General features: G+C 37.4%; 3 protein-coding genes across 3 annotated transcripts in view; all 3 read right to left on the reverse strand.

Annotated features, from left to right (window-relative positions):
• Positions 1-2,260: 2,260 nt before the first annotated feature.
• On the reverse strand, positions 2,261-8,674 carry kcnk17 (potassium channel, subfamily K, member 17). Its single transcript, XM_037694865.1, has 5 exons — positions 8,459-8,674; positions 5,536-5,650; positions 2,900-3,066; positions 2,644-2,812; positions 2,261-2,555 (listed from the first exon to the last, which is right to left on the reverse strand). The coding sequence occupies exons 1-5, from the start codon at positions 8,672-8,674 to the stop codon at positions 2,305-2,307; spliced, it is 918 nt and encodes a 305-aa protein (XP_037550793.1). The 3' UTR covers positions 2,261-2,304.
• Positions 8,675-9,582: 908 nt separating this feature from the next.
• Positions 9,583-11,100, reverse strand: LOC119427748 (potassium channel subfamily K member 16-like). The gene is made up of 5 exons (XM_037695387.1): positions 10,888-11,100; positions 10,434-10,548; positions 10,182-10,348; positions 9,936-10,104; positions 9,583-9,788 (listed from the first exon to the last, which is right to left on the reverse strand). Exons 1-5 carry the CDS (start codon positions 11,098-11,100, stop codon positions 9,583-9,585), a joined length of 870 nt encoding a protein of 289 aa, XP_037551315.1.
• Positions 11,101-15,594: 4,494 nt separating this feature from the next.
• kif6 (kinesin family member 6) overlaps positions 15,595-23,784 on the reverse strand; it is a 55,861-nt gene continuing 47,671 nt past the window's right edge. The window contains exons 16-23 of the mRNA XM_037694568.1: positions 22,858-22,908; positions 22,169-22,250; positions 21,896-22,031; positions 20,925-21,013; positions 18,245-18,340; positions 18,030-18,125; positions 17,207-17,322; positions 15,595-15,620 (exon numbers count right to left, since the gene is read on the reverse strand). Of these exons, the coding sequence (XP_037550496.1) occupies positions 15,604-15,620; positions 17,207-17,322; positions 18,030-18,125; positions 18,245-18,340; positions 20,925-21,013; positions 21,896-22,031; positions 22,169-22,250; positions 22,858-22,908 (683 nt within the window). The 3' untranslated portion in view covers positions 15,595-15,603. The remainder of the gene's footprint in view (positions 15,621-17,206; positions 17,323-18,029; positions 18,126-18,244; positions 18,341-20,924; positions 21,014-21,895; positions 22,032-22,168; positions 22,251-22,857; positions 22,909-23,784) is intronic.

Genomic DNA, 23,784 nt, shown 5'->3' on the forward strand with positions numbered 1-23,784 from the left:
ATCCATCCATCCATCCATCCATCCATCCATCCATCCATCCATCCATCATCCTTACCCCTTTCTTCCTTTTTGGGTAGTGGGAGTCACTGGCGCCCATATCCAGAAGTCACTGTGCGAGAGAGGCGGGGGACACCCTAGACAGGTCTCCACTCCAGTCCATCACAGAGACACAAAGAGACAAACGAGACAACAACCATCCACTCTCTCACTCACCTACGGATAATTTAGAGCTACCAATAATCCTAACATGTATGTTTTTGGTCTGTGGGAGGAAAACGGAGGACTCGGAGAAAACTCATGCATGCACAGAGAGAACATGCAAACATGATCCATATTGTTAAGAACAAATATAATAAACATTCAAGACAGTAACAATGTATTCAAAGTCATTTAATCCTTTCTAATTACATGCATTTTACCTTTAGTGTTTAGTGGTTTAGTTACACGTTTATATCATCACAGTTGTGATGGAAATGCCATAAATTTTCTCTGAAGTGAAAATAAAAACACACAAAAAAACAACAGCGTTTCATAAAGTCAAAACAATATCACAAAACTTTTCCAAGAAATACAACAAAACAGAAAACATAACATTTCGGAATTCCAAGTAAAAAAAATTTCTAAAACCACAAAAACCAAAACAAAACTTCAGAAAACACTCAATTTCAGAAAATGTACTTGTTTTTTGTTATGTTTTCTTTACCATCCGAACATTGTTTTGTAGCTGATATTATACATTTTTGTTAAACGCTGTTCTACCCTCTAAATATCACCGTTATTGGTATTAAATTAATTAATTATGCAACAGTAATCAAAATGTGTTTTCTTTCTTTCAATTGAATTAACTTGCTTCATTCACTGTTGATTCCACCACCATTCTAACACAAAAATCATTCATCACATACTTGGAACAGACTGTCTGCTGTGGTAAAGACAGGCAAGTGCATAATGTCTCTGAGCTAGCAGAGAATGGTTGAGTACAGCAGAAAACCCTCTTTACCTCAAGCTGCAGACAAAAGAGAGGTACCTTAACCACCACTGTGTCTTTACACTTTGACATTTGGATGTTGCAGGCTGTCAATTAGGCTAACAAAAAAAAAAAACATTAGCTATGGAGCCTGAGAGTGGGCATAAACTCCCACAAAATGTCACAAGATGGACACAATTATGAATTATAACTTATAGCTAAATGACTAGTCACCTCTCTTCCTGCTTCTCTTTGTGCCTTTTGATGCTCAGCAACTCTACTTCTTCTGCAAGTTCTAACTCAGATCTCGATTTAGAAATCAGAACATTTAAAAAAGAAAAAAAAAAGATCTAGTCAATGCACCCCCCCCCCCCCCCTTAAAGAAAGACAATCTGACTTTCCACAGTTGTAATTATTGACATGATTAATATTGACGTATAGCAGTTAATTCCAAATCCTACTCTAAATTCTTGCCGGAACACTATATAAAGAAATCTGTGAGCTAATTTACCTGTGAAAGTAAGCAACATTTTTGTTTTCTGTTTGGGAAAAGCCAGATCACTTTATGTTTTCTGCTGTTGCACATTCTGGACTTTCATTATTGATCCTCTGCGTAAAAAGTACAACCATCCATTTCTCTCATTTTTACCCTCATTTATTATTTTACTTTACGACGCACCGTTGTCTCTTTCTTCTTCTTCATCTTGTGAAATGTGTTCTTCTATGTGCCTGTTATCATAATAATCTGGTGACACTTTGCACAAATGAATACAAATGATTTAGTCTAAAGAAATTAAAACGTTTTATACAAATTGCAAATTTATAAGATGCTAAACAAAATGCAAGTTTAAAAATACAAACATATTTTTCCTCATTCGTCTTTTAAACTATAACTTGCATTCAGTATTTCTAAAACCTTACAAATCATAAATAAAATAAAATAAATAAGCCTGCTCGGACAAAAATAAATAAAGAAGCTGCCAGCTATGTGTAAAAACTAAGATAAATCACCACAGTTTTACTCATATGTTCCTCTGATTTGCACGTGTTATTTGCAGCAGCTTTGTCTTGTGCGCACAAAGGAACTAAAACCTGAGCTGAATGTAATAAAATATGTCCATGGCATTTTGTTTTATGAATTCCTCTGAAAAGCCACTCCCTTACTCTGGAGAAAACGCATCAAACTTTGCTCAGTCACATAATAAACAAATCATGACTCAGACATTCACAGCTTGATAACACAAACCTACTTACAGCCTGCACGCGTTGACTCGTTTATTATTTAAATTCTTATCTTGCAGCTAATGATTCAGTAACTTGATGACTCACTTGGAAGATTACCCAGATTTTGGAGGGTCCTTGGTGTCTTTGCTCTCCTCTAGTGTCGTTTGAGCGCTGTCGTCTTCTCCACTGGCTGATTGGTCTTCGGGCTTGTGGCCACAGCACAGCTGTTTGAAGTAGCCGTTGAGCCGTTCCAGGATGTCGATGGAGTGGTTGATGACCAGGGCGAGCCAAGCCAGGCCAAAGAAGATCCAGGTTGCCATGATGAAACTGTACCAGTCTGGGTAATCATAATCTGGATTGCTGTCTGAGACACATAGTGTTTAGGAAAATTAATAAAATGCATGAGAAAATAAATAAATAAAAGAAAATGGGTGATTAAGGAGGTGCTGTACCGGCTACAAAATCTCCAAAACCGATGGTGCTGAGGGTGATGAAGCAGTAGTAGATGGCCTGGGAGTAGGTCCAGCCCTCTTGCTGCTGGAACACAATCATGGGCACGACAAAGAAAAGGACTGCTCCACAAATGTAGCTAATGAAGTGGACAAAAAACCGCGTGCATGTCTGCAATTAGACACAGGAAAGAAACTAATGTTAGTCACACCTCCCCCCCAAAGAAACATGATCTCTTACTCTGGAGAATCTGCTTACCTTTCGTTTAGTTTTCATTTCAATGAATTCTGAGAGGTTCCTCCCCAGTGCGAGCATGTACTTCCCCACTCTGTTGAGCACCACCACATTGAGAGGTATACCAAAGAGAGCGAAGAACACACAGAAGATCTGACCAACTGTAGTAGTGGGACTCATGTTTCCATAACCTGCAAAACTATGAACTGTTAGTATCTCATAGCGTGCTGGAAGGAGAACTGAGTAGCTTTTACATTGTTCTGTCACCTGCCAGAACAGTAAATTTAGGGCTTTGTGTAAAAAGTCATAGGTTTTTAAAAACAGCAGATGAACAACATACAGATCAGTTTTCATAGCTTCAATATTTCAATGAACCTGAGGTCTTGACTTTTTGGGCCATTGCAAAACTCAAATTTCATTTTTATCATTCTGTAGTAAATTTGTCCATTTCATTAGCTGCAGTTGGCTAAAACTAATGCAATCTTCTTCTTCTTTTGGCTTTTCCCTCTTCAGGGGTCGCCACAGAGAGTCATCCTCCTCCATCTCACTCTGTCCTCACTCCAACTACCTCCACGTCCTCTCGGCCTCTTCTCCCTCTGTCCCTAGACATGTTTCTCTCGTCGTGGTCTTCGACTAACAGTAGCACGAGTTCCGCCGGCGTCCTGTTGGTCAACAGCACCGGTGGTGGTCACTGTTAACCCGTGCCTTGACCGATCCGGTATGGTGTCACTTTGATGAACTCGCATTATAGTTTTGGCAAAAGTGTTTTACGTAGGATGTACGTCCTGACACAACCCTCACCATTTACCCGGGCTTGGGACCAGCACAAGAGATACACTGGCTTTTGCTCCCCAGAGGCTGGTTTGCTAAAACTAATTGATGGAGATGTGAAAGGTCACGGATGTTTTTCACTTATTAATATCAAATGTATATGAACCATGTGTGTGTGTTAAGAGTTGTTATGTCTGGACATAGTGCTGCAGAAACATGGAAGGCCTAAGCTGGTAGGCAGCACCTCTGATAACATGATAAAACAACACTCTTATGCTCTCTTTGAGCAGACTTGGACATGAAGCGCCATGTAAACATCTTGTATTTCAACTCTGTTCCATCTTGCAAGATTAAAACCTGGGGTTAGGAAAGATATCTACTCCTTCCTGTGCGGCTTATTTACTTAATTAGCAAAAAGGGTACTATTAAATTATCCTAACACTAATGCAATAAGATAGAAAATAAAATGCTCACTTAAAGTTTATTTTATGAAAGCATTCAGTTCAGTGTCAAAACTGAACACATTTTATTCAACTGTATGATTCATACATTCATTCATTCATTCATTCATTCATGTTCTAGAATTGCGCTGCTCAAGGTGGCTGCATGTTGGAGCAGCTCTGTTACTTTCATTCTGACATTTTGCTTTTGGAAACTTTAATTCCTGTTTTTCTGGATGTAAATCACATTTTTTGGATGACTGTTTCCTCTGGTATAAGATGCTGTGCAGCTGGAAGGATTTTTACTGAAACTTTTTTAGTTTTGGATATTTGTTATGATGCGTAACCATGGCAACGAGGCAGTTTTCTACAACAACAGCAACTGATTAACATCTCAAAAGCTCCAATAATATCTCAACTACAGCCCCAAATCTCAAGTGAGTTGAAAAGGATATTCTGTAGATGCATTCTCATCTACCTGCCAGTTGTGCTCGAGTGCCTGACCACTGAGATCCTGGAACTAGAAGGAAACACGGCTCATGACAGTGGAAGAACAGGATCGTCCCTCGGAACCTACAGTTGGCTGTCCACAGTGACGAGGAGCTTGGCAGACTGCTGGGAGGAGTGGCCATCACTCTGGGTGGAGTTCTGCCCTGCATTTGGGCGGTCCTACAGCCCGAGGGGAACCGAGAGGCCAGCCGAGTCTGGGTGGATGGATCAGACAGCATCTGCAGCCAGTTTCTTAGGATCCACTGTGGGATAGACCTTTTCAAGAGATCCTTCCTGTCTACAGCCATCAGCATCTATAACATCTCTTAATGAAATGAGGATAACGAGTTACAACAACAAATAATTTCCCTCTGGGATTAATAAAGTATTTTTGAATTGAATTGAATTGAATATGCCACAATTCAACATTATATTTTTGTTTTATTAATAGCTTGCTGCCTAATAGTTAGCTATTATAGCTTTTGCTGCTTATCTTGGCTAGGACAGTTATGTTAAAAAACATTAAATATCTATATATTTACTTCCTAGGTAACTGCACAATGAAGTAATATTTTTTCTCATTGTCTTCATAAAGCTAGTATTCAGTATAGACTTAGGAACAGATCAAATTGCATCAATATCTGGCAACCATTAAATAGATTGTCATTTCCTGGAAATGTAACTTATCATATTTAATTTGGGGATTAAATAATTTCAAACTAAAATAACCTAGTATTCCTTGCATACCAACATTTCAAACAAAGGTCTTGCGTAAACTGCTGTTTGTTGAAGATCACTCTCAGCTCACTATCAAATCTATCCACTTGTTCATGAGATGCTTTGGCCCGCCTTTCATGGTGATAATCCAATTAAATGTGTAAAATAATTGTACTTTGTGATATTATTAGCTCATCACATTTGAGCAACATCATTTTTTAAAGGAAGTGCTTTATGTCTAACCTATAGTTGTGACCACAGTTGCAGCAAACACAGCTGAGCTGGTGAATTTCCAGAAGCCGTCAGTGGTTTGGTTGCCTTTCAGACTTAAACCTGCCTTTGAGGCGTCTTGAACAACCTGAAAAAGAAAAAAAGGAGAAAATATGCCGTTTTCCATATAATTTTTTTTTCTTTAACATTATTTTTCATGGACTTAGGCCAGAATGTGACTCACATGTGACTCCTCTACACAGTAATACACATCTTTAGGGTTATTGGAACACCTTGAAGCTATTTTTGTCTACAAATAACAGCTGTTGCATTCCATGGAGAAACTTCTTCACAGCTTTAGTTCAACATCAGTACAATAAATTAGAACCAATAAATTGTGTTTATGAGCATTTATTTTTACTCATGAACACTTTGTAATTCTCACCCAGGTGTTTTTTATTTTATTTTATTTTTTTTACATAGAACAAGGCAGGGAATTAATTTAAATCTTAGACCTTCGTGCTGCTTCAACAAAAGCTGCCTGCTTGTATTTGTTTTAACACAATGCAAATCGATCTCAGATTACCTGACGGAACTTTTAATTGTCTTTTATGATTTTTATTTAAAAATCTGACAAGGGTCAGAAACCAACTGTGTTCTTCCTGGGTGTTAAGATAAATGTGACGAGCTTCCAAAAGGTTAAATGCAGAAAGTTGCTGCTTTATAAACCCATGCAGGCCTGACACATGCAGACAAGCAAAGCTGAAAGTTTAGACAAGCTATTTGCATGCAAGGAGCTGCATGTTTGTCACAAATGAGTCAAAGTTCAAACGTAATTTATTTATTAGATACTGTACTTTTTAAAATATATATTAAAATGGCACTGTTGCTTAAATTTGCCTTCAAATCAGGTACAATGCTGTGTGATATTTAAGAATCATATAAGCTGTTGAACTGTTGTTTCATGGCTTTCCATACTTTCAGTCATCTACTGAAAAAAAAAAATACATAACTTGCCTAAAAATCTATAAGATGTAAATGCAAATGCAAAATGAATTTCATTCAGTTCTTTCAAATCTTTAATCTAGTCAAGAAGAAAACAACATGAGGAAATGTTATCATGAATTGTATTAAATATATAAAATGTAATAAAGATGACATAATTGTCATCCCACAGTTTGTTTGTTTAGTTTTCATGTTCACTTCAGTACTGCCTGCCCCTTTTTGGATCTGGATTCTGCATCCTGACCAAGGTACCAACTCTGGCTTTCTCCTCTCTGACTACGCTTCATGGATCACGTCTTGGCTCTGGTTTCTGCTCTCAGTTTACCTGTGTATGACCCCTGCTTCGACTAACGGACACTGCTCTTGGATTATCCCCTCACGGACCACGTACAGCACCTGTCTGCTACTGTTGCTGCATACTCTCCACGAGTGACGTTATCCTCACCAACTCGACAACAATGGAAAGCCACAGACTCACAGAACCTCCCCAACCAAGACCTGTTCACTAACCTCTCTGTCTTAACAGATCGGACTCCCCCCTTGGACCCGGACCTCCACCAGCAGCTGTTTTCTAATAAAACTGTTTAAACCATTCCTGGTGTTTGGTGTTGTGTGCTGATCCTACATCCAGTTCTTGTCAATAATGACATCATTTGATTCGAAGTAAACATTTTTTTCTACAATATTTTTTCATCTCATTGGTTTTTGAATGCTGGTTGTATTTGTCAGGATGTAAAGCTCTATTAGGGTGTTAATAGAGTGAAGCTAATCAGTATTTTATAGTTTTCTTAGGCAAAGAGAACTGACACGCCCTGCTTTTGTTAGTCATTTCCATCATAAATACAGCTTTTTAACTGACATCTGCAATTGACCCCACTAAAAGCTGGTCCATTTCCCCCACTATTGAAATCATACCTATTTATTTCCTACTGCGTCATTCCCTTACACACCATCAATAGTAAAAAAAAACACACAAAAAAAAAAAACTTTATTGAACAAGGCCAATAGATTAAGAAAATGTGAATCTGGGCAGGTCAGTCAAGCCATGCTGCTGGAAGCTGAGCAGAACGAGGTCTGGTTCATTTCTATATTCCTTTGCATTAATGCTACCATCACACATCTGCAAGCCAGCTGCAGACACTGATGCGCATACACCTTCTACCGAAAACAGCCTGGATGGTCTACGTAGAACCAGTAGAATCCTGAACTCGTTTTTTCACAGAACACGTGTCCACTGTATTTTTGATTTCTGTTTATCAGAGACAAACTTATAGTTTCATCAATAACTCTCTTAATGTCTACTATGGTTTTAGGCCATATTCCAGGAATGTGTTTCATGATAGGTGTTTTCTGAGGCCCTCCTGACCTCATGTTGTCTTTTGATCAAGAGAAAACGTGATGCCATAGGGTGGTGAGGAAACAGAGGACCTGATGCAGGGTGCATTATTCACAAATAAATCTGGATGTACTAAAGTGTCTGGAATGAAAAAAATAAATCTATGAAAAAGAGTAGATTTAACAAAAAATAACTAATCCAAAGACTAGAACTGGTTTATTCTTTACTGTGGTCTCTGCAGTTACACACAGAGATATTCACACACATTTTCTAACCATTGTCCTTGTTTTGGCTTTCAAATAATATTTCAAGCACACTTGCTAACTTCATACAAACGGACACTTTAGGCACATAAAAAAAAAAAAGTCATTTTTTTTTCTAGTCACATTGTTCATTCCACTGAATCACAACACAAAAGTCAAAATTAATTTTCTTGCACCGACAGTCATGATAATGATTTCTGACAGAAATGTAAATGTGACATTTTTGACTAAGTATAACTCAGTTGCTTCAAAATCTTCCTGCAAACTTATTTATGGGTGAAATACTTTTCTAAGATTTGAAACATTTTCAGTCATCCCATTTGTTTGTACGTGCCACACTTGTAAGCCTTACCTGGGCCACAGCTACCAGACCTTCTTGATTCAGACAGCTGTACGTCGTAAGAAGGGTTTGTTTGCGTTTCCATAACTCACTGAGGTCCTTCTTCCCAAGATCGCCTTCCAGCTTCCAGAAAATCACTCCACCAATCAACACGTAGGCCACATAAATCACGCCGAGCATGAGAATGGACGGCACCCAGGCCAATTTAAACATTTCCTTCACTCCCATATTGACCTGATGGTATGAAGGTTGGTGTCCAGTTCAGCCCAGAGTCTCAGCCTCTGCAGTTGGACACAGAGAGGAGTGAGCCTTAACCAGCTGGGCTTCTCTTCTTGCATTACAGGCAAATGAATGTCCTTGTGTGCTACTGTTTACTTCAATGCCCTGACATGCAAATCTAAAAGAGTAAAATAAGACGAGGGAGACATGGCACCACAGATGGGAATGCCGGTGGTGGTGACTATGATAAAGGTTATATTGACGTGTTTCTGGCCTAAACAAACATCAATATGTGTGTAAGGAAAGGAGTCCTCATATCCAGAAGCAGTAGAAGATATTATTTCAGCTTCAGTTGCATTTCATTAAGTTTTTGCCCATTTTAAACAAACTAAAAACGTATGACAGCCTAAGGCTAGCCCCCTCTTTTTCCAGCTCACATCACCATCTTGATTAATGTGTTTGTTTAAGATAGCCCTCTGTGGTCAATTCACTAGAGTTTCCCATCAGCACACACACTCAGGACTCACATGAACACACAAAATACACAAGTGTGGCAGGATGTAGAAGAAACAACAGCACAAGCCGAAGCTTCCTGTTTGAACATCTAATCGTATAGGTGCGAATCAAAAGAGCACGTACAGAAGTAAACAAAACGCTGATCTGTAGAAGCCGTTTGGTAGAACGGCTGTTTGAAGAGTGGGAAAAACGACAGATCAATTATGCTTTTCACTGAGACGTTGGCTTGTCTGAGGTAGAACAAAAACACAGAATAAATATGTACATACAAAAAGTTTTTGCTAACAAACAGAACTGCTACATTTCATAGGCTTTTTTTGTAAGATATCACAAAACAACCACACAAATTACAGTTTACAGCAGTAAGTCCATATTACTTGCAAATGATCAGCAGTCCATTATCAGTTCTTTGACGTGACCTCCAGTTTACTGGAGGATACTTCATCCTCCTCTTGTCTCTTAAAGCCCGGATGAGTCAGGACAACCACGTTTTCCATGACTCGGGCTCCCATGTTAAGGATAAGAGCGAGCCAGCCGAGCGCAAAGATGATCCAGACACCTGCCAGGCTGCGATAAAGAGAGATGTACTCCTTCTCCGGGTCAGTCCCTTTAAGAAGAAAGAGAACGAGCTTGTTTCAACTTGGAGTCATTCACGTGGCTTTTACAGTAAAGCACAGAATAATGTTTTAGTTTGATTGAGGTGGCAACTGAGGCCTTTCCGCCACATTAGTGGTTGTTTGCTCTCTCTACTCACCCACAACATAATCCCCAAACCCAATGGTACTGAGGGTAATGAAGGAAAAATAGAAGCCCTCGCCAAATGTCCAACCTTCCACGTAACTGAACAGCAGAGGAGGGATGACCAGAAAAAGCAGGCTGCCAGTGATGAAGAAGAAACTCACTGTCAAAGCTTCAACAGCCCTCTGGGACAGAAAAATACACCTTATTCAGGTTTTATTATACAAATTTAAACAAAACATCATAGAATGGAGATACATACCTTGCGGGGAACAACTGCCACCATCCCTCGCTCCAGTCGGCCCAGGTGGATGGTGAGCCATTTGCCCAGCTGTTTGAGAAACGCCAGGTTCAGTGGGATGCCACACAGTGCATAAAACACACAAAACACCTGACCAGACATGGTGCTCGGAGAGAGGTTGCCATAACCTGCAAACCAGGCAAGAGGTATTAATGGCAGCGGCACACACAAACCAGTAGCTGAAATGGTTAATGATGTAATCCAACTGCTCACCAATAGTTGTGACCACTGTCCCTGCAAAGAAGAAGGAGCTGCTAAAATCCCAGTTACTGGGGTTTGTAGAGTTGCCCGAGGGATTCACCCCCTTTTCCCAGGCATATAAAATCACCTGCACACACAAAAACACGCACCTCTGTAAAAATCAATCACATTTCATGTCTGATAAACCAAAATACAAAAATGTATCATAAATATGGAGCTTTGGTTTGGTTGCAAATCCAACATTTTATACAACTTTTGTTAAATAATTGATGTTCACATAACTATGAATTTCTTCCAGATGTTTATTCACTGAATAATTTGCACTATTGACTTTTATTGATCATTAATTTAACAGTTACGGTACACACTTTAGCTTAAGTTACCAATTTTTACATAAAGAAATGCTAAATTAAAATGTAACAACTACTAAATGTGTCTTGAATAAGTCTTAAAATGTAATGACAACCTGAACAAATTTCTCCAGAGCAGGTCCATCCAGGCAGGTGTAATTGGCCAAAAAATTCAGCTTCTCCAGCTGGAAGTGGTTTCGGTTGTTGCTCTCGGCTTCTCTTTCCAGCATCTGGAAGATGGTGGCTCCGATAAGCAGGTATGTGAAGTGAGCCAGCGTCAAAAGTGCCGTCCAGCTCAGGTTGACCTGAGCCAGCTGAAAGCTCGCCATCAACCTTCCGCAGCAACCGCACAAAGGACACGAACAGGGACTCGCACACTCAGAAGTTATTTTTTCTCCCAATTAACATCAGCTTCTTTAGAACGTAACATTCTGCTTGGAAAATTAGAAAAATGATTAAAAGAAGAATCAGAAGTACGGTAAATGTGAGACTGCGTTTGTCTTGAAGCCAGTTTAACATAATAGAAAAGTTGATGCTTGGTCCGCTGTATTGCACTCTAACTTGTAACTCTCTCGCTGATTGGTCAGCGCACCAGAGATGTTGATTTATGGGTTGCCAGGGTAACAACCAAACTACTTTCCTCCATTAACATGACATCTGGACACCCACTGTTTCCACTAATAAGGAAGCAGTGGCAGCATCTTGTCAGCAGAACAAAAGTTAATGTTTTACCTGCCTGCCGCTGGTTGTTTGAGCACCTTGATGCCTTAGCCTTTCTTTGTGATCTGAATGACGGCACTACATTTATTCTTAATTTAGGATACCTGCAGGAATGAACTACTTAGATATGTTTTTCTTGCTATCCTAAAAGTGCTGTTTGCTTTGCATAGAGAAGCATGCTGGAAGAAGCTCCAGATGTTATCCACCACATCAAGAGCTGAGCCTGTTTATTGTCACATGGAGAGTTAAGTTGAGAGCTGCTTGATTGTGAGCCATAAACCGAAGTGTTAAAGAAAGCTTCAAGAGAGAGATCCATGACTTTGTTGTTAATAAGGCAACATGTTGGAAAAAACATTTAAAAAAATCTCCTTGGAGCAGTAGAGACTGCCTTCCAAACTATTCAAAATAAGATAAGATGTTAACAACATAAATTAATATACTTTGTTTGTTTTGTAATGAGTTAGTTTTGAGTCTGTGACAAATCAGGTTACAAGACAACAACTAATGAAACTTCTGTGTACGTTACATTCAGTATCCCACTATATATGTACATTTATATATTTTTGTAATTTGTCACAACTATTGAAAAAAATGACTTATTTTAAAGTAAATCTGCTACAGAGTTAAATAATTTAGTAATATGGAGGCAGGGATAATCAGCTCAACATATTTCATTACTTATCAAAAAATTATGAAATATTCTTTTTTGTCTGCAAAAACTTTAATATGACTTGAAAGTGTGTTAGAACAACAACAAAAAGATAGTTCAGAAAAATTAAATAATTTAAAGGAAAAAAAAGACATGTACTGAGAAGGCTCGGTCTCAATTGAATACGTTGACACAGACAAATCACATTAATTAGTTGATTAATTAATTACATTATGTTTGACTGGTTATCAGCTAAAACTTAGGGGCAAAACTGAAAAACAAATTGACAAAAAAATGTATAGGAAATTCATGAATAGTAAACATAAAGAGGTATTTATTTAAAATGTACCCTTCAAAATATTACAAATAACTGACCAAACAAATGTAAAAACAAGTTATAAATGTATAATTATTTTTTGTTGTATAATTTTGTGTTTATACCAGACTGGAATTTTGTTTCAATTTATAAACCTGTACATAGTTCACAGGTTTATTTATTTATTTTTTATTCATTCTTACTAGGAATGCACAATATTGGATTTTTGGCCGATATACTGATATGTTTAAACTTATTTGGCCGATAACCGATAATATTGTGCATCCCGACTTCTTACTTTTATTTAGACTTCTATCATTCCAAAATATATTTGTTTAGATATCTTAATTTTTACACAAACCTTCAATTGGAACATTTTGGCAAAGTTCAAATTCACCTCAGAAATAAAAGTTTAGCATTTAGCAGTTATATTTGAACATCTTAGAGAAACGCTGGCATAATTAAATCAGGTAAGTATGAACAATTTGTCAAATCTGATTCAAAGAGACAATAATTCATGTATCCATTATGAAACTCTGGTGGAAGCTCGTGAGCTGTCAGGATAAGGATGTTGTTTTAATTATTTGTCAATAAGTGTTTATACATTGTGTACTGGAGTTACTGTCTTTAGACACAACAACAACCGTCTGTTCAGACATGGACAGCTTATTACCAAACAGAAGACATTTTTAATTTTGACTGTTGTTTATCTTGCAGACTAATACAGTCGACACACTGCAGATAAAGAACACTTCACTTCTGTACTTCTGAACCCTCATATTAAAACAGATGGACCACAATAGAGGGAATATCTAATAATTTCAGATTCTGATGGTTCAGACCCCACAACTCTTCTCTTAGTCTCATCTTAGTCCATCCTCAACAAGTTTTATTTTATTACTATTAGCTTTGTCTTTGCATGGTCTACATGTCTACAGTTAAGAGTGAGGATAAGAAAGTGTCAATAAAAATGATTTTCAGGAGCACCCCTCAACCTTTTCAAATTGAATCCATCCAATCCATCCATCCATCCATCCGTCCGTCCGTCCGTCCGTCCGTCCGTCCGTCCGTCCGTCCGTCCGTCCATCCATCCATCCAACATTTTTACCTGCTTCTTCCTTTTCTGGTCGTGGGGGTCACTGGTGCCCATATCCGGCAGTCTGTGCGAGAGAGGCGGGGGACACCCTGGACAGGTCTCCAGTCTATCGCAGAGATGCATAGAGACAAACGAGACAAACGAGACAAACAACCATTCACTCTTTCACTCACACCTAGAGACAATTTAGAGTTACCAATCAGTCTAACATGCATATTTTTGGTCTGTGAGAGGAAACCGGAATACCCGGAGAAAACCCACACAAGCACGGAGGGAACATGCTAACTCCACCCAGAATGGCCGGGATTCGATCTGGTGACTTTCTCGTTCAGAGGCAACAGGTACCAACTGAACCACTGTGCCACCTAATCCAATTTTCACCTCATAAAAAAGATTACATACCAAAATCTTTACAATTAGAAACTAAAAATATATATATCACACAAGAGAGCAGTTAGTTTCTGCTTAACCTCAACATTTCTGACATATTTCAAGTGATTTACTTATTAAGCATCTGATTACATTTCCAGTCTATTTTGAAACCAATTTATTTTCATCCATCCATCCATCCATCCATTATCTTTACCCGCTTATTCCATTTTGGGTCACGTTGGTCGCTGGTGCCCATGTCCAGCAGTCACTGTGCGAGGGGCGGGGTACACCCTGGACGGGTCGCAAGTCCATCACAGGGACACATAGAGTCAAACGAGACAAACAACCATTCACTCTCTCACTCACACCTAGGGACAATTTAGAGTTACCAATCAGCCTAACATGCATGTTTTTGGTCTGTGGGAGGAAACCGGAGTACCCGGAGAAAACCCATGCATGCACAGAGAGAACATGCAAACTCCACCCAGAGGGCCCCTGGACCGGGGTTTGAACCAAGGACCTGCTCGCCACCGTGCTGCCCCAATTTATTTTCCCTTTAATATAAATTTGGTTTGGGATGAATACATTTTACAAAAACACATTGTTTAAATTTTATTTTACTTGCTGTCTTTATAATAATTATTATTGCTTTGTATTGCATATAATTGGTAAATCCTTGCTGTTTGCTTCTCCCTTACATTAACGCTTCAGGCAATGAGGTTGTATTTATAGTGAAGAGATGTAATAAATATAACTTACAGGCCAGGTTGCCTTGGAGAAATAACCATGACAACCAAGATCTGAGGCCTGAATGCAAAGCGTGCAATGTCTTGTCATCTGTCAAACAAATCAAGGCAAAGCCATGCAAACACATTGACAAGTTGTTTCAAATATATAGGTGGCGCCGAGGTGGCTGGATGGATTTTTGCTTATTTAATGTTAAATACAAAACCTGCAAAGACTGGAGACACAGCCAATTGCTAATCACAGCCTTTAGGATCTATGTTAAAGACAATTTCCAGTAATATGTAATAAACTGAACTGGTTATGAACTTTTCCCCCAGCGTTTTTACTACTAATGAACTGTTATATCTGCATCCAATGTGACATTTACAAGGAGTTTTATGAGACAGATTATCTTCTCAGGTTATTTTCCTATTGCGCTCTATGGAAAAAATATAAGCGCACTGAAACCCCACAGCGCACTTGCAGGAAAGCAACTGTAAAGGATTAACCATAGGGCAGATCTAAAAGAGATAAACAACTCTGTGCTCTGACAGTGACCTGGATAAAAAAATAAAAATAAATGTAGAGAACAAGAAGCAACAGGCTCACGATGAATTATTGAACCAAGAGAATCTTTTGCTTACAATTTCTTTATTTTAGTATGAATAATTTCTTCGAGGAAATAACACCTGTTATACAGTATTTTACATAGTTTTACATTTTACACAAACATGAGTGAGCTTTTAAGGTGAAATCAAGTAACTAAAATGCATTTGTTTCTACAAAGTACATTTAGAAACTTCCCCACAACAAACACCGTCCTGCCATATTCTATGACTTTAAATCTGTTCATACAAACCAGTTGTTACTGATCCCCTGAATCTGATTTAATTTGCAGATTTATTTTTTATCACCTGGGAGAAGTTGAGGCGATTGTGTCTTGGGTCTTCATTTCACGTTTGAGATTGGCCTGAAATATACAAGACACACACTTGAATTGTCAGTGAGGATTATTGACAGTAGGACACTTTTTCACTGAAAGGGCTTAATGTTTAGAAACACAACGTGCACTGATCTTCCTCGTCTTAAAAACTTTAATTGCAGTGCCATTAAAAAAAGAAAAACTCAAAAGTCACCAGTCTAACTATTTTTTTTTTCGCTCCAGTGCTTTTGCTAATTTGCACATTTGTTTGTTTACATGACCTCAGCTGCTCTGAATATCTGATGGCAAATCAAAACGCTTTTCAGAGCAAACATGTACTTAAAGGTCACAGAAAAGGAACAGACTCGAAGAGTGTGAATGGGAGTGTAGTTGAAAAGGTGGAGTTGACTGTATGCATTTTTTATTAAATATTGTATCTGATACAATATAAGCTGTTCAGCTACAACCAAACAGCTCGTTTCCAGTTTTGTAATAATGAATGCAGGAAAGTACAGCTGAGACTTTCCTGGAACATGGTTATTATGTTTTTCGGACTATAAGGCACATTTAAAATCTTTTAATTTTCTCAAAAATCAACAGTGAGCCTTATAATCTGGTGCGCCTTATGGATTAATTCTGGTTGTGCTTACTGATCTTGAACCGATTTTATGTGGTACACAGCGCTCAAAAATCTGTCAAAATGTTTTAGTACGACTTCGGTAAGCTACGAAGCCGCACCGCTTGATGGATTGTCGGAGCATTACGGCTACCGTAGTCAGGAGTTTTGTCGTACCATATCTGTATCAGTATCTGACTGTTTTGTTTCACTTAATGCACCTTATGCACATTTCCACACAACACAAAAAAAATTTAACACTGAACTCTGCATCATTAAAAACAGGTTATACACTCAACACACGTTCATGTGCTCATTCAATTTGCACTACAGTTTATATTTTTTACTAGCCTTACTATATTGCATATGCCACTTTACCTTTATATCAATATCAAGGACTTCATACATATATTGTGTACATTCACTTCATATGTTGCATTTGTCACTTTACTTCAAATGTCAATGTCAGGACCTTCATAATTAGAGATAAACTTTTTATATTTATACTGCTATACTTACAATTTAGGATAGTATCATACTTTTATTATTTTATTTTATGCTAACTTTTATTATTTTATGCTAATGTTTATTAAATGTTTAATGGTTATTGTTGCACCAGGGGTCTGAGCGTAATGCATTTTCAATCCTGTGTATGTCGTGTACATATTGCAGTTTTTACAATAAAGTTGACTTTGACTTATAATACGGTGTGCCTTATAGTCCGAAAAATGTTTTTTTTATTTTTTTTATTTACCATTCTGCACAATTTCCAACAGCATTCTTCAATGCTACAAGGACTTTAAATATAAAAACAAAATGGACATATATTGTTAAATGTTTAAGAATCTCTACTTCAGTGTTAAATCCAGGTTGTAAACTAACTTTGATTAATCAAAACTAATCAGTGCTAACGAAGCTAAGCTTTAGGATGTAATGTAATGCCTTGCACCAACAGAGTGCAGTGTTAAACTTACATCATTTATGTGTTTTATGTGTATTTATGTGTCTGTTACATTACCTATCCTGCTGAGGAGGTTTTTCCGAGCCATGACAAAGGCCAGGATATCTGCATCAACTTGCTGATCTCCAGTCAGTGGAATAGAAGATGATGTGATTGTTGTTGTAGCGAGATCCCTGAAAGGTACTCAGGGTTATACTGGCATTTCAAGAGTCATATATATATATATATATATATATATATATATATATATATATATATATTTTTTTTTTTTTTTTTTTTTTTCTTATTTTTTTTTTTTCTCAAACACATAGAAGTGGGAGTGTATCAGCCTGAGAGACTCTCATTCATAGATCTAAACACCACTGCTGTTCAACATTTCATCAGTTCATATGTAAAGATTTAATGCAAAAACTTTAACAGGCACCATCTCCTTATATTTTACAGCCTCTGAGTAAAACAATGAATGGTTTGTGCTGTGAGTGCTTGTTTGAGAGCAAGCACATACATAATGCATCAAGTGTTTAACAGCAACTGTAAAAAAAGGAGCCTTCAACATCTGGGTTTAAGGTGAGGCTTTTTGATTTGTGAACATTACACGTAGACGTTACTTCACAAAGACATAAAACTTAATGGCAGCACTCGTCAGTGAAAAGAAAACACAGAAAAGCTATAAAATCTGCAGACTGGACGTATGGATTTAAAGGGTGCTCCAAATGTACAAAAAGTGCTACTGTGTGTGTGTGGTGAAGGATATTTGACTGATTTCAAGTTACCATATATAAAAACCTTATACGGGACATGAAATTGCAAATCTCTTATTAGTCATGTTACAATTCTCAAATCCACAAACAGTAAATAAAGACTTGAATTATTTATGTACCTCCATTCAGCAGAAGGCTTGAAGTCAGGATCCATCTTCCCATCTAGAGACTTATTCAGCCCGGCTGCCATGGGGACGTTAATGGGGACAGGGCTTCTGAAAGTCACATACATTGAGTGATTTCTGCATTGTGATGGAAAGTTAAATAGTGGTATGAAGTAAAATCTCAATGTATTCAACAGGAAAAAGATAAAGAAAAATAAAACGTGTCTGACCTCAGATCTTGAGTTAAAGATAAAGAGACTGCTCGGTCTGGATTTGTGTCTCGGTCTGTTGGAGATTCTTTCATTGTGCTGCTCAATGCAGAAGAACTGGAAAGAAAGGGATTTTTAAATTTTAAATAAAGACTTTTGCAATAAATAACCACAGAACTGTGATTTTATAGGTACAACAAACCATGGAATCTTCATAAAGCACATTTTATCTTGTACATGCACTTCTAATCACAAGAGGGAGCTACAATATAAAAGTGTGGTTGATGCAGGTTTATCAGAAATACATTTAAGACCTATTAGTACAAAATAGAATGCAATTACCTGCAGTTTAACATGATGATGACGCTCAAATCAAAGTGTATCAAATCATATAATACTTTTACTATTCATTATTACACTATTCTAACTTTTCTCATGACCAATTTTTATTGCAAAATTAAATACAGTGTTGACACATCCTTTCACTGTTTTGTGACTGAGCACATTTGACATCAGAACTTTTGTTGTGGCAGATCTGGGAAGATAAATGTGTCATTACTCATGTTGTTAACATCATTAACGTCATGAAACAAACACGATGCCAGTAAAAGCAGATCATTAATCGATATGTGTTCCATGGAAATGAGCACAAAAGAGCTGCAGATGGTTTGTGGGATAGCCGAGTGATTTTTCCAGCACAGATGGCAAAAATAACATAATGTAAGGACTGAGACAAGTGAGAGGTGTTTCTCCTGGTAAACTGGCAACTTTCTGAGTGTAACCAGAGTTAAGAAAATAAAATGTAAACTCAGTGACATATCCACCTGCTTTTAAAATGAGTATATTTGGCTGTTCAACATCAATACCACCAATGTATCATCAAAAGCACAGCTATCAGTTAAAAAGAAAATAAAAAGTTGTTGGTCATTTCATTTCACTTCAGTGTGACAGATTCAGCTTTCTCATATTTATTTCTTCTCATCTTCTACTTAAAATCATAATTTTTTCAGCTCAGTTCAGTTTATTTATATAGTGCCAAGTCACCACATAAGTCATCTCAGGGTGTTGAACAGAAACATTCATATACAAAGTATATATAAAAAAAAGTTAACACTATATATCTGAAGAGCAGACTGCTTTGAATTTAACTTCATTGCAGAACTCTCTTGAGCAAGCACGAAGGTGACAGCGGAAAGGAAAAACTCCCTCATGAGGAAGAAACCTTTAGCAGAACCAGGCTCAGGACAAGTAGCCATCTGTTTCGACCAGCTGGGTTTGGTAGGAACAGATACACAATGGCAAGTGATCACATGTTAAAATAGAAATAGTATCAAATGAAAACTATTCAATTTTAACAATTCAATTAAGGAAATCAGGTCAATTTGTCCTCCAGTAGTCTAGTATAGCAGCATAACAAGCCAACCCCAATTATAGGATTTATCAAAAAGGAAAGTCTTAAAACTGGACAATGTGTCAGCCTTACAGACAAAAACTGGAAGTTGGTTCCACAAGAGAGGAGCTGAACTGAAAAATCTTCCTCCCAGTCTGCTTTTGGAAACTCTAGGAACCGCAAGTAAGCCTGCAGTCTGAGAGCCAAGTGCTCTGCATTTACCGGTACTGTACCTGGTAAGTGAAAAGTCCAAACATTCTTTGTTGTATATCTTTTCACTTGTGTAATGTTATTATCGAGACTTTTAAACATCATTTTATTTAACAGCGGATTTATTTACCCTTTATTTATACAGGTAGTCTCACTGAGTCATGAGAACTCATTTGCAATAGAGACCTGTTTTTGGGAGCAGAAGGTGGGGGTTAAGGGCCTTGCTCAAGGGCCCAGAGTGGGGCAAATGAGGGCGGAGGCAGGTGTGGGTGCTTCACCGTTCCCACCCACATTTTTGATGTTGCCAGTCCAGGGAGTTGAACCTGCGACTTTCCGATCACAGACCCATCTTCTCTAACCTCTGCGCCACCACTCCTCAGGATAATGGATAATGCTCTATAACTTATTTATTTGCTGTATTCAATTCTGACCAGAAAATCTGACTTTCTGAAAATTTGTTTTGAAGATGGGAAGTAAAAATAAATACATAATAAAATTAATCCACATGCTTATTTTTCATATTATGCACCATTAGTAAAAAGTAGACCAAAAAAACCAAACTAAAATTGTTTAAATTTAGCTTATATTAGCAATAGTTCCCTTAAGTCTGTGAAAACTTAAAAGATGCAGAAAACACACAGAACTGATCATAATTGTAGCAAATGCGCTTATCAATGTTTTGAAGCGTTTCTATAATTATTTAGTTAGGATGGTTTATTGCATATAAACAATGGCTACTTTGCAAATAAAGCAAATCTATCTGGAAATAAAAATGCAACATTCCAACACTTCAGTCTGAGCTAACTCTGCTGTGAATTAGAGTAATTTATATCTGTGCAACAATAACTAAAAACATAAATTCTGACAGACAAGAGGAGTTAAGTATCTTATTTTTTCTTGTAAAAACTGCTGCAAAGAAATAGGCTCTAAAAACAAGATATAAAAGAGCTTTGCTTCTGTAATCCTGTTCAATTTTGACCAATATTTGTTATGAATGAATCAAGAATTTGTGCCACTTTGTGAAAAAAGATACATGACACGTCTCTTAAATTAATTATCAATGCATCTATTCTGCAGCAGGGTAAAATAAAAATGTCTCACCAAAATCCTGGAGTGCCAGGTGAAGATGGCAGCAAGGATCCATTTGGTGAAGCCGTGTTACATCTGGCTGCAGCTCCCAACTCAGATTCCTGATCACAAGTATTGAGAAATGACTCATTTGTATCTAAATCAAACACCAATAATAGTTGTGATAATAAAACAAGATGAACAGTGGAGATATGATCATTTGTGTATTTTAGCTCAGTACTTTGACAATGTTGAAGCAAGTACATATCTGCAGTAAATACTTGAACAAAGCTGTTGGACATAAACTGGCAAGATAAAAAAAAAATCTGCTTCCTGCTTTGTGAACCAAAAGCTGCACATCTGTCAGACTTCCTTTTTGAACCAGTGGCCTTTCAGTGATATGTTTCCAAACAGATGTGAGTGAAATTTTCTGCTTCATTCATAGGATCAAAACCCAAAGAGCGGAGGCCAGCAGTGTCTGTTCTTCAGATGTCTTAACATCTTTTCTGTGTCTGTTTTCCAAAAAGTGCACAAACAGACGTCAAGGCCCAAACACAGAGGCTTCTCTGTGAGTCAGTGTTACACATGCATATTCAGCCAACCATTCTCTCCTGAAGCTTTTGTATATTAGACTAAAATAGACAATGAGTCATGTTATTATACACTGTTACTATTGAAGTCTTGTTTTATTGGCGTCACGTGGAATAGAGAAAAACAAAAAGCATCTCTGTGTTTTTGACGCCTACGTTTCCTCCCACCAAATCCCAATGGGCTTGATGCCAAGCAGAGGTTGAATTTGATGCATTTGTATAATAAAACCCTCGTAAGTCAAAGACACACATATATCAACACATTTTAAGATGTCCACAAAGACCAATATGCTAAAAAAAAAATTATACAAATGCAATGGACAAGCCTAATATCGGGACATCTTTGTGCTGTCGTTACGTCACAATTTCAGATTTATGTGGCGTTGTCACACATTTAGAAGTGAGGTCAGTCACCTGCAAATTAGAAGCCTCCTGGCTCCACCACTTCTGGAAATCTTTCTGAATCTTGACCTTCACCCTCTCCAACAACAGCTGCAGGTGCTCAATCTCCGTCTTCAGAGCTTTTAGGCACCCTATAGTGTTCTTATAACTGACAGGGGATATCGGCAGCACACAATTTATTCTTTGTCTACGTTACACAGCACCTGCTGCGTTCAGTCAATCCAACAGAGACTCAGGAAAATCTTATACAGATAAAACGTTCGGTACATAAATTCAGAAACTCACGCTGTTTTTTCGTCTTTAATCTGTTTGCGCAGGTTTTCTTCCACAGGGTCCAACTCCTCCTGTGCGTGAGTTCCCATCATATCTATTTGGGCAGGATTTAGACAGATTTACAACAGAAAAACACAAACGCAACCAACATTTTTGTTTTAAACTCATCAACTTGTAACACATATGTGTATTATATTTCAAGAAAGAACTCAACTACTGGTCCCAGATAACAAAAAACAGACTCTTGGATGCTGAGATTCAAAATAGAAAGAAAAGTTTTCAATGTCTGTATTGGAAAGAGATGTTTTTGTGTTTGATGATCAGATCAAAACAGTCAGAAGCGATTAACCGAATGAGTCGTGGAGTTGAGCTGCCTGGTCTTGGGTCTTTGTCAGTTTGAAGAAACTTTGAAGTGGCCACTGATGCACATGCAGAACAAAAGCACCCACAATATTCAGTGTTTACAACCCTTTCAGATGAGAGCGTAGCATCAAAAAGATGCTAAAAAAGTTTCCAGTTGTTAGTTTTGTTCAAAGTTTTAGTTTAAATTTCAGCTATGATGGAAGATCTTTTCAACTTTCTTCAGTGATTCATATCCTTTCACTCCAAATATGGTTAACCATACTGATTACTGTTTAAAGCTTTAATACGCACATGTTAAAATTATGGAATAAAAACACATTTTATATTTATAATCTTACCGTGAACTGCCTTCTGTTTCCTCCGCATCTCTAACTGCTTCTTCAACTCATCTAGGGAAATTTCGAAACATTTTTTTTAATATAATCAAATACAATGTACACTGTATTTTTGTTGTAGTCAAAATAAAACAAGAAAAGCAATCCGCAGTGTCATTTTTAAATCCTCATAAAGTTTGAAAAAACACTAAAACTGTCCAAAATGATTTTTAAACAGTAGCATTTATTATGTTGATTTTAAATTATATATATGTGTCTTAAAAAAACACATGTTCCTCCTGGACTGAAAGACAACATGCCCATATGTTACATCAGTTGTCAGTAGGTGAAGTATAGTAGCTTTAGGCTGGAGAGAAGTCAAAGGTACAATATTATGCTAACACTGAACAACACATCTGAGTTTAGTTCATACATGATTGTATATACCGTATTATTAATATATCATATTATTTTACATTATTAGTGTTTAGTGTATATCTTAGATCCTTGTATACCATTTCTTTTTATACTTTATATTCTTTTGTAGCTATTTATGGGTATAACTGGGACCTTGAGTACACAATTTTGTTCCACCTCATGTACCACATGTGATGCAAATGACAATAAAAAAAAATCTTGAAACTTGAATAATTTAGACTTTCCCTTTTGGTGTGCAAAATTCATACAGAAGGGTAAAAATCTAAAGAAAGGAGTCGAGATGTTGCTGCCTGAAGTGTCCTGTAGGAAAGAAAAGATCCAGACTACTGATGCTGTTGCAAAATTTAAAAACTGTGTTGCTGATGCATCTTCTTAAATACCAACTTCATTCAAATCGAAAATGTTGGAACTTAAACTTTAGAGGCTGCTGGCCCAAGTTGGGGGGAAAAAAATCAGTTTAAAATGTGCTTTTGCAAAACAAACAAACAAGCAACAACCAAAGGCCCAATAGTT

This window comes from Nematolebias whitei, chromosome 21 (assembly GCF_014905685.2).
Source record: "Nematolebias whitei isolate Nwh7 chromosome 21, NemWhi1, whole genome shotgun sequence".
NCBI lineage: Eukaryota > Metazoa > Chordata > Actinopteri > Cyprinodontiformes > Rivulidae > Nematolebias > Nematolebias whitei.

What these genes read in the sequence shown, in the direction of transcription:
- kcnk17 (XM_037694865.1), bottom strand. Translation starts at nt 8,674, where the DNA reads ATGGGAGTGAAGGAAATGTTTAAATTGGCCTGGGTGCCGTCCATTCTC. An exon ending in GTCTGGTAGCTGTGGCCCAG is followed by an intron (nt 5,651 to 8,458) that starts GTAAGGCTTACA and finishes TTTCTTTTTCAG; the next exon opens with GTTGTTCAAGACGCCTCAAA. An exon ending in AAATGAAAACTAAACGAAAG is followed by an intron (nt 2,813 to 2,899) that starts GTAAGCAGATTC and finishes GTCTAATTGCAG; the next exon opens with ACATGCACGCGGTTTTTTGT.
- LOC119427748 (XM_037695387.1), bottom strand. Translation starts at nt 11,100, where the DNA reads ATGGCGAGCTTTCAGCTGGCTCAGGTCAACCTGAGCTGGACGGCACTT. An exon ending in TGGCAGTTGTTCCCCGCAAG is followed by an intron (nt 10,105 to 10,181) that starts GTATGTATCTCC and finishes TTTCTGTCCCAG; the next exon opens with AGGGCTGTTGAAGCTTTGAC. An exon ending in GTTTGGGGATTATGTTGTGG is followed by an intron (nt 9,789 to 9,935) that starts GTGAGTAGAGAG and finishes TTCTTCTTAAAG; the next exon opens with GGACTGACCCGGAGAAGGAG.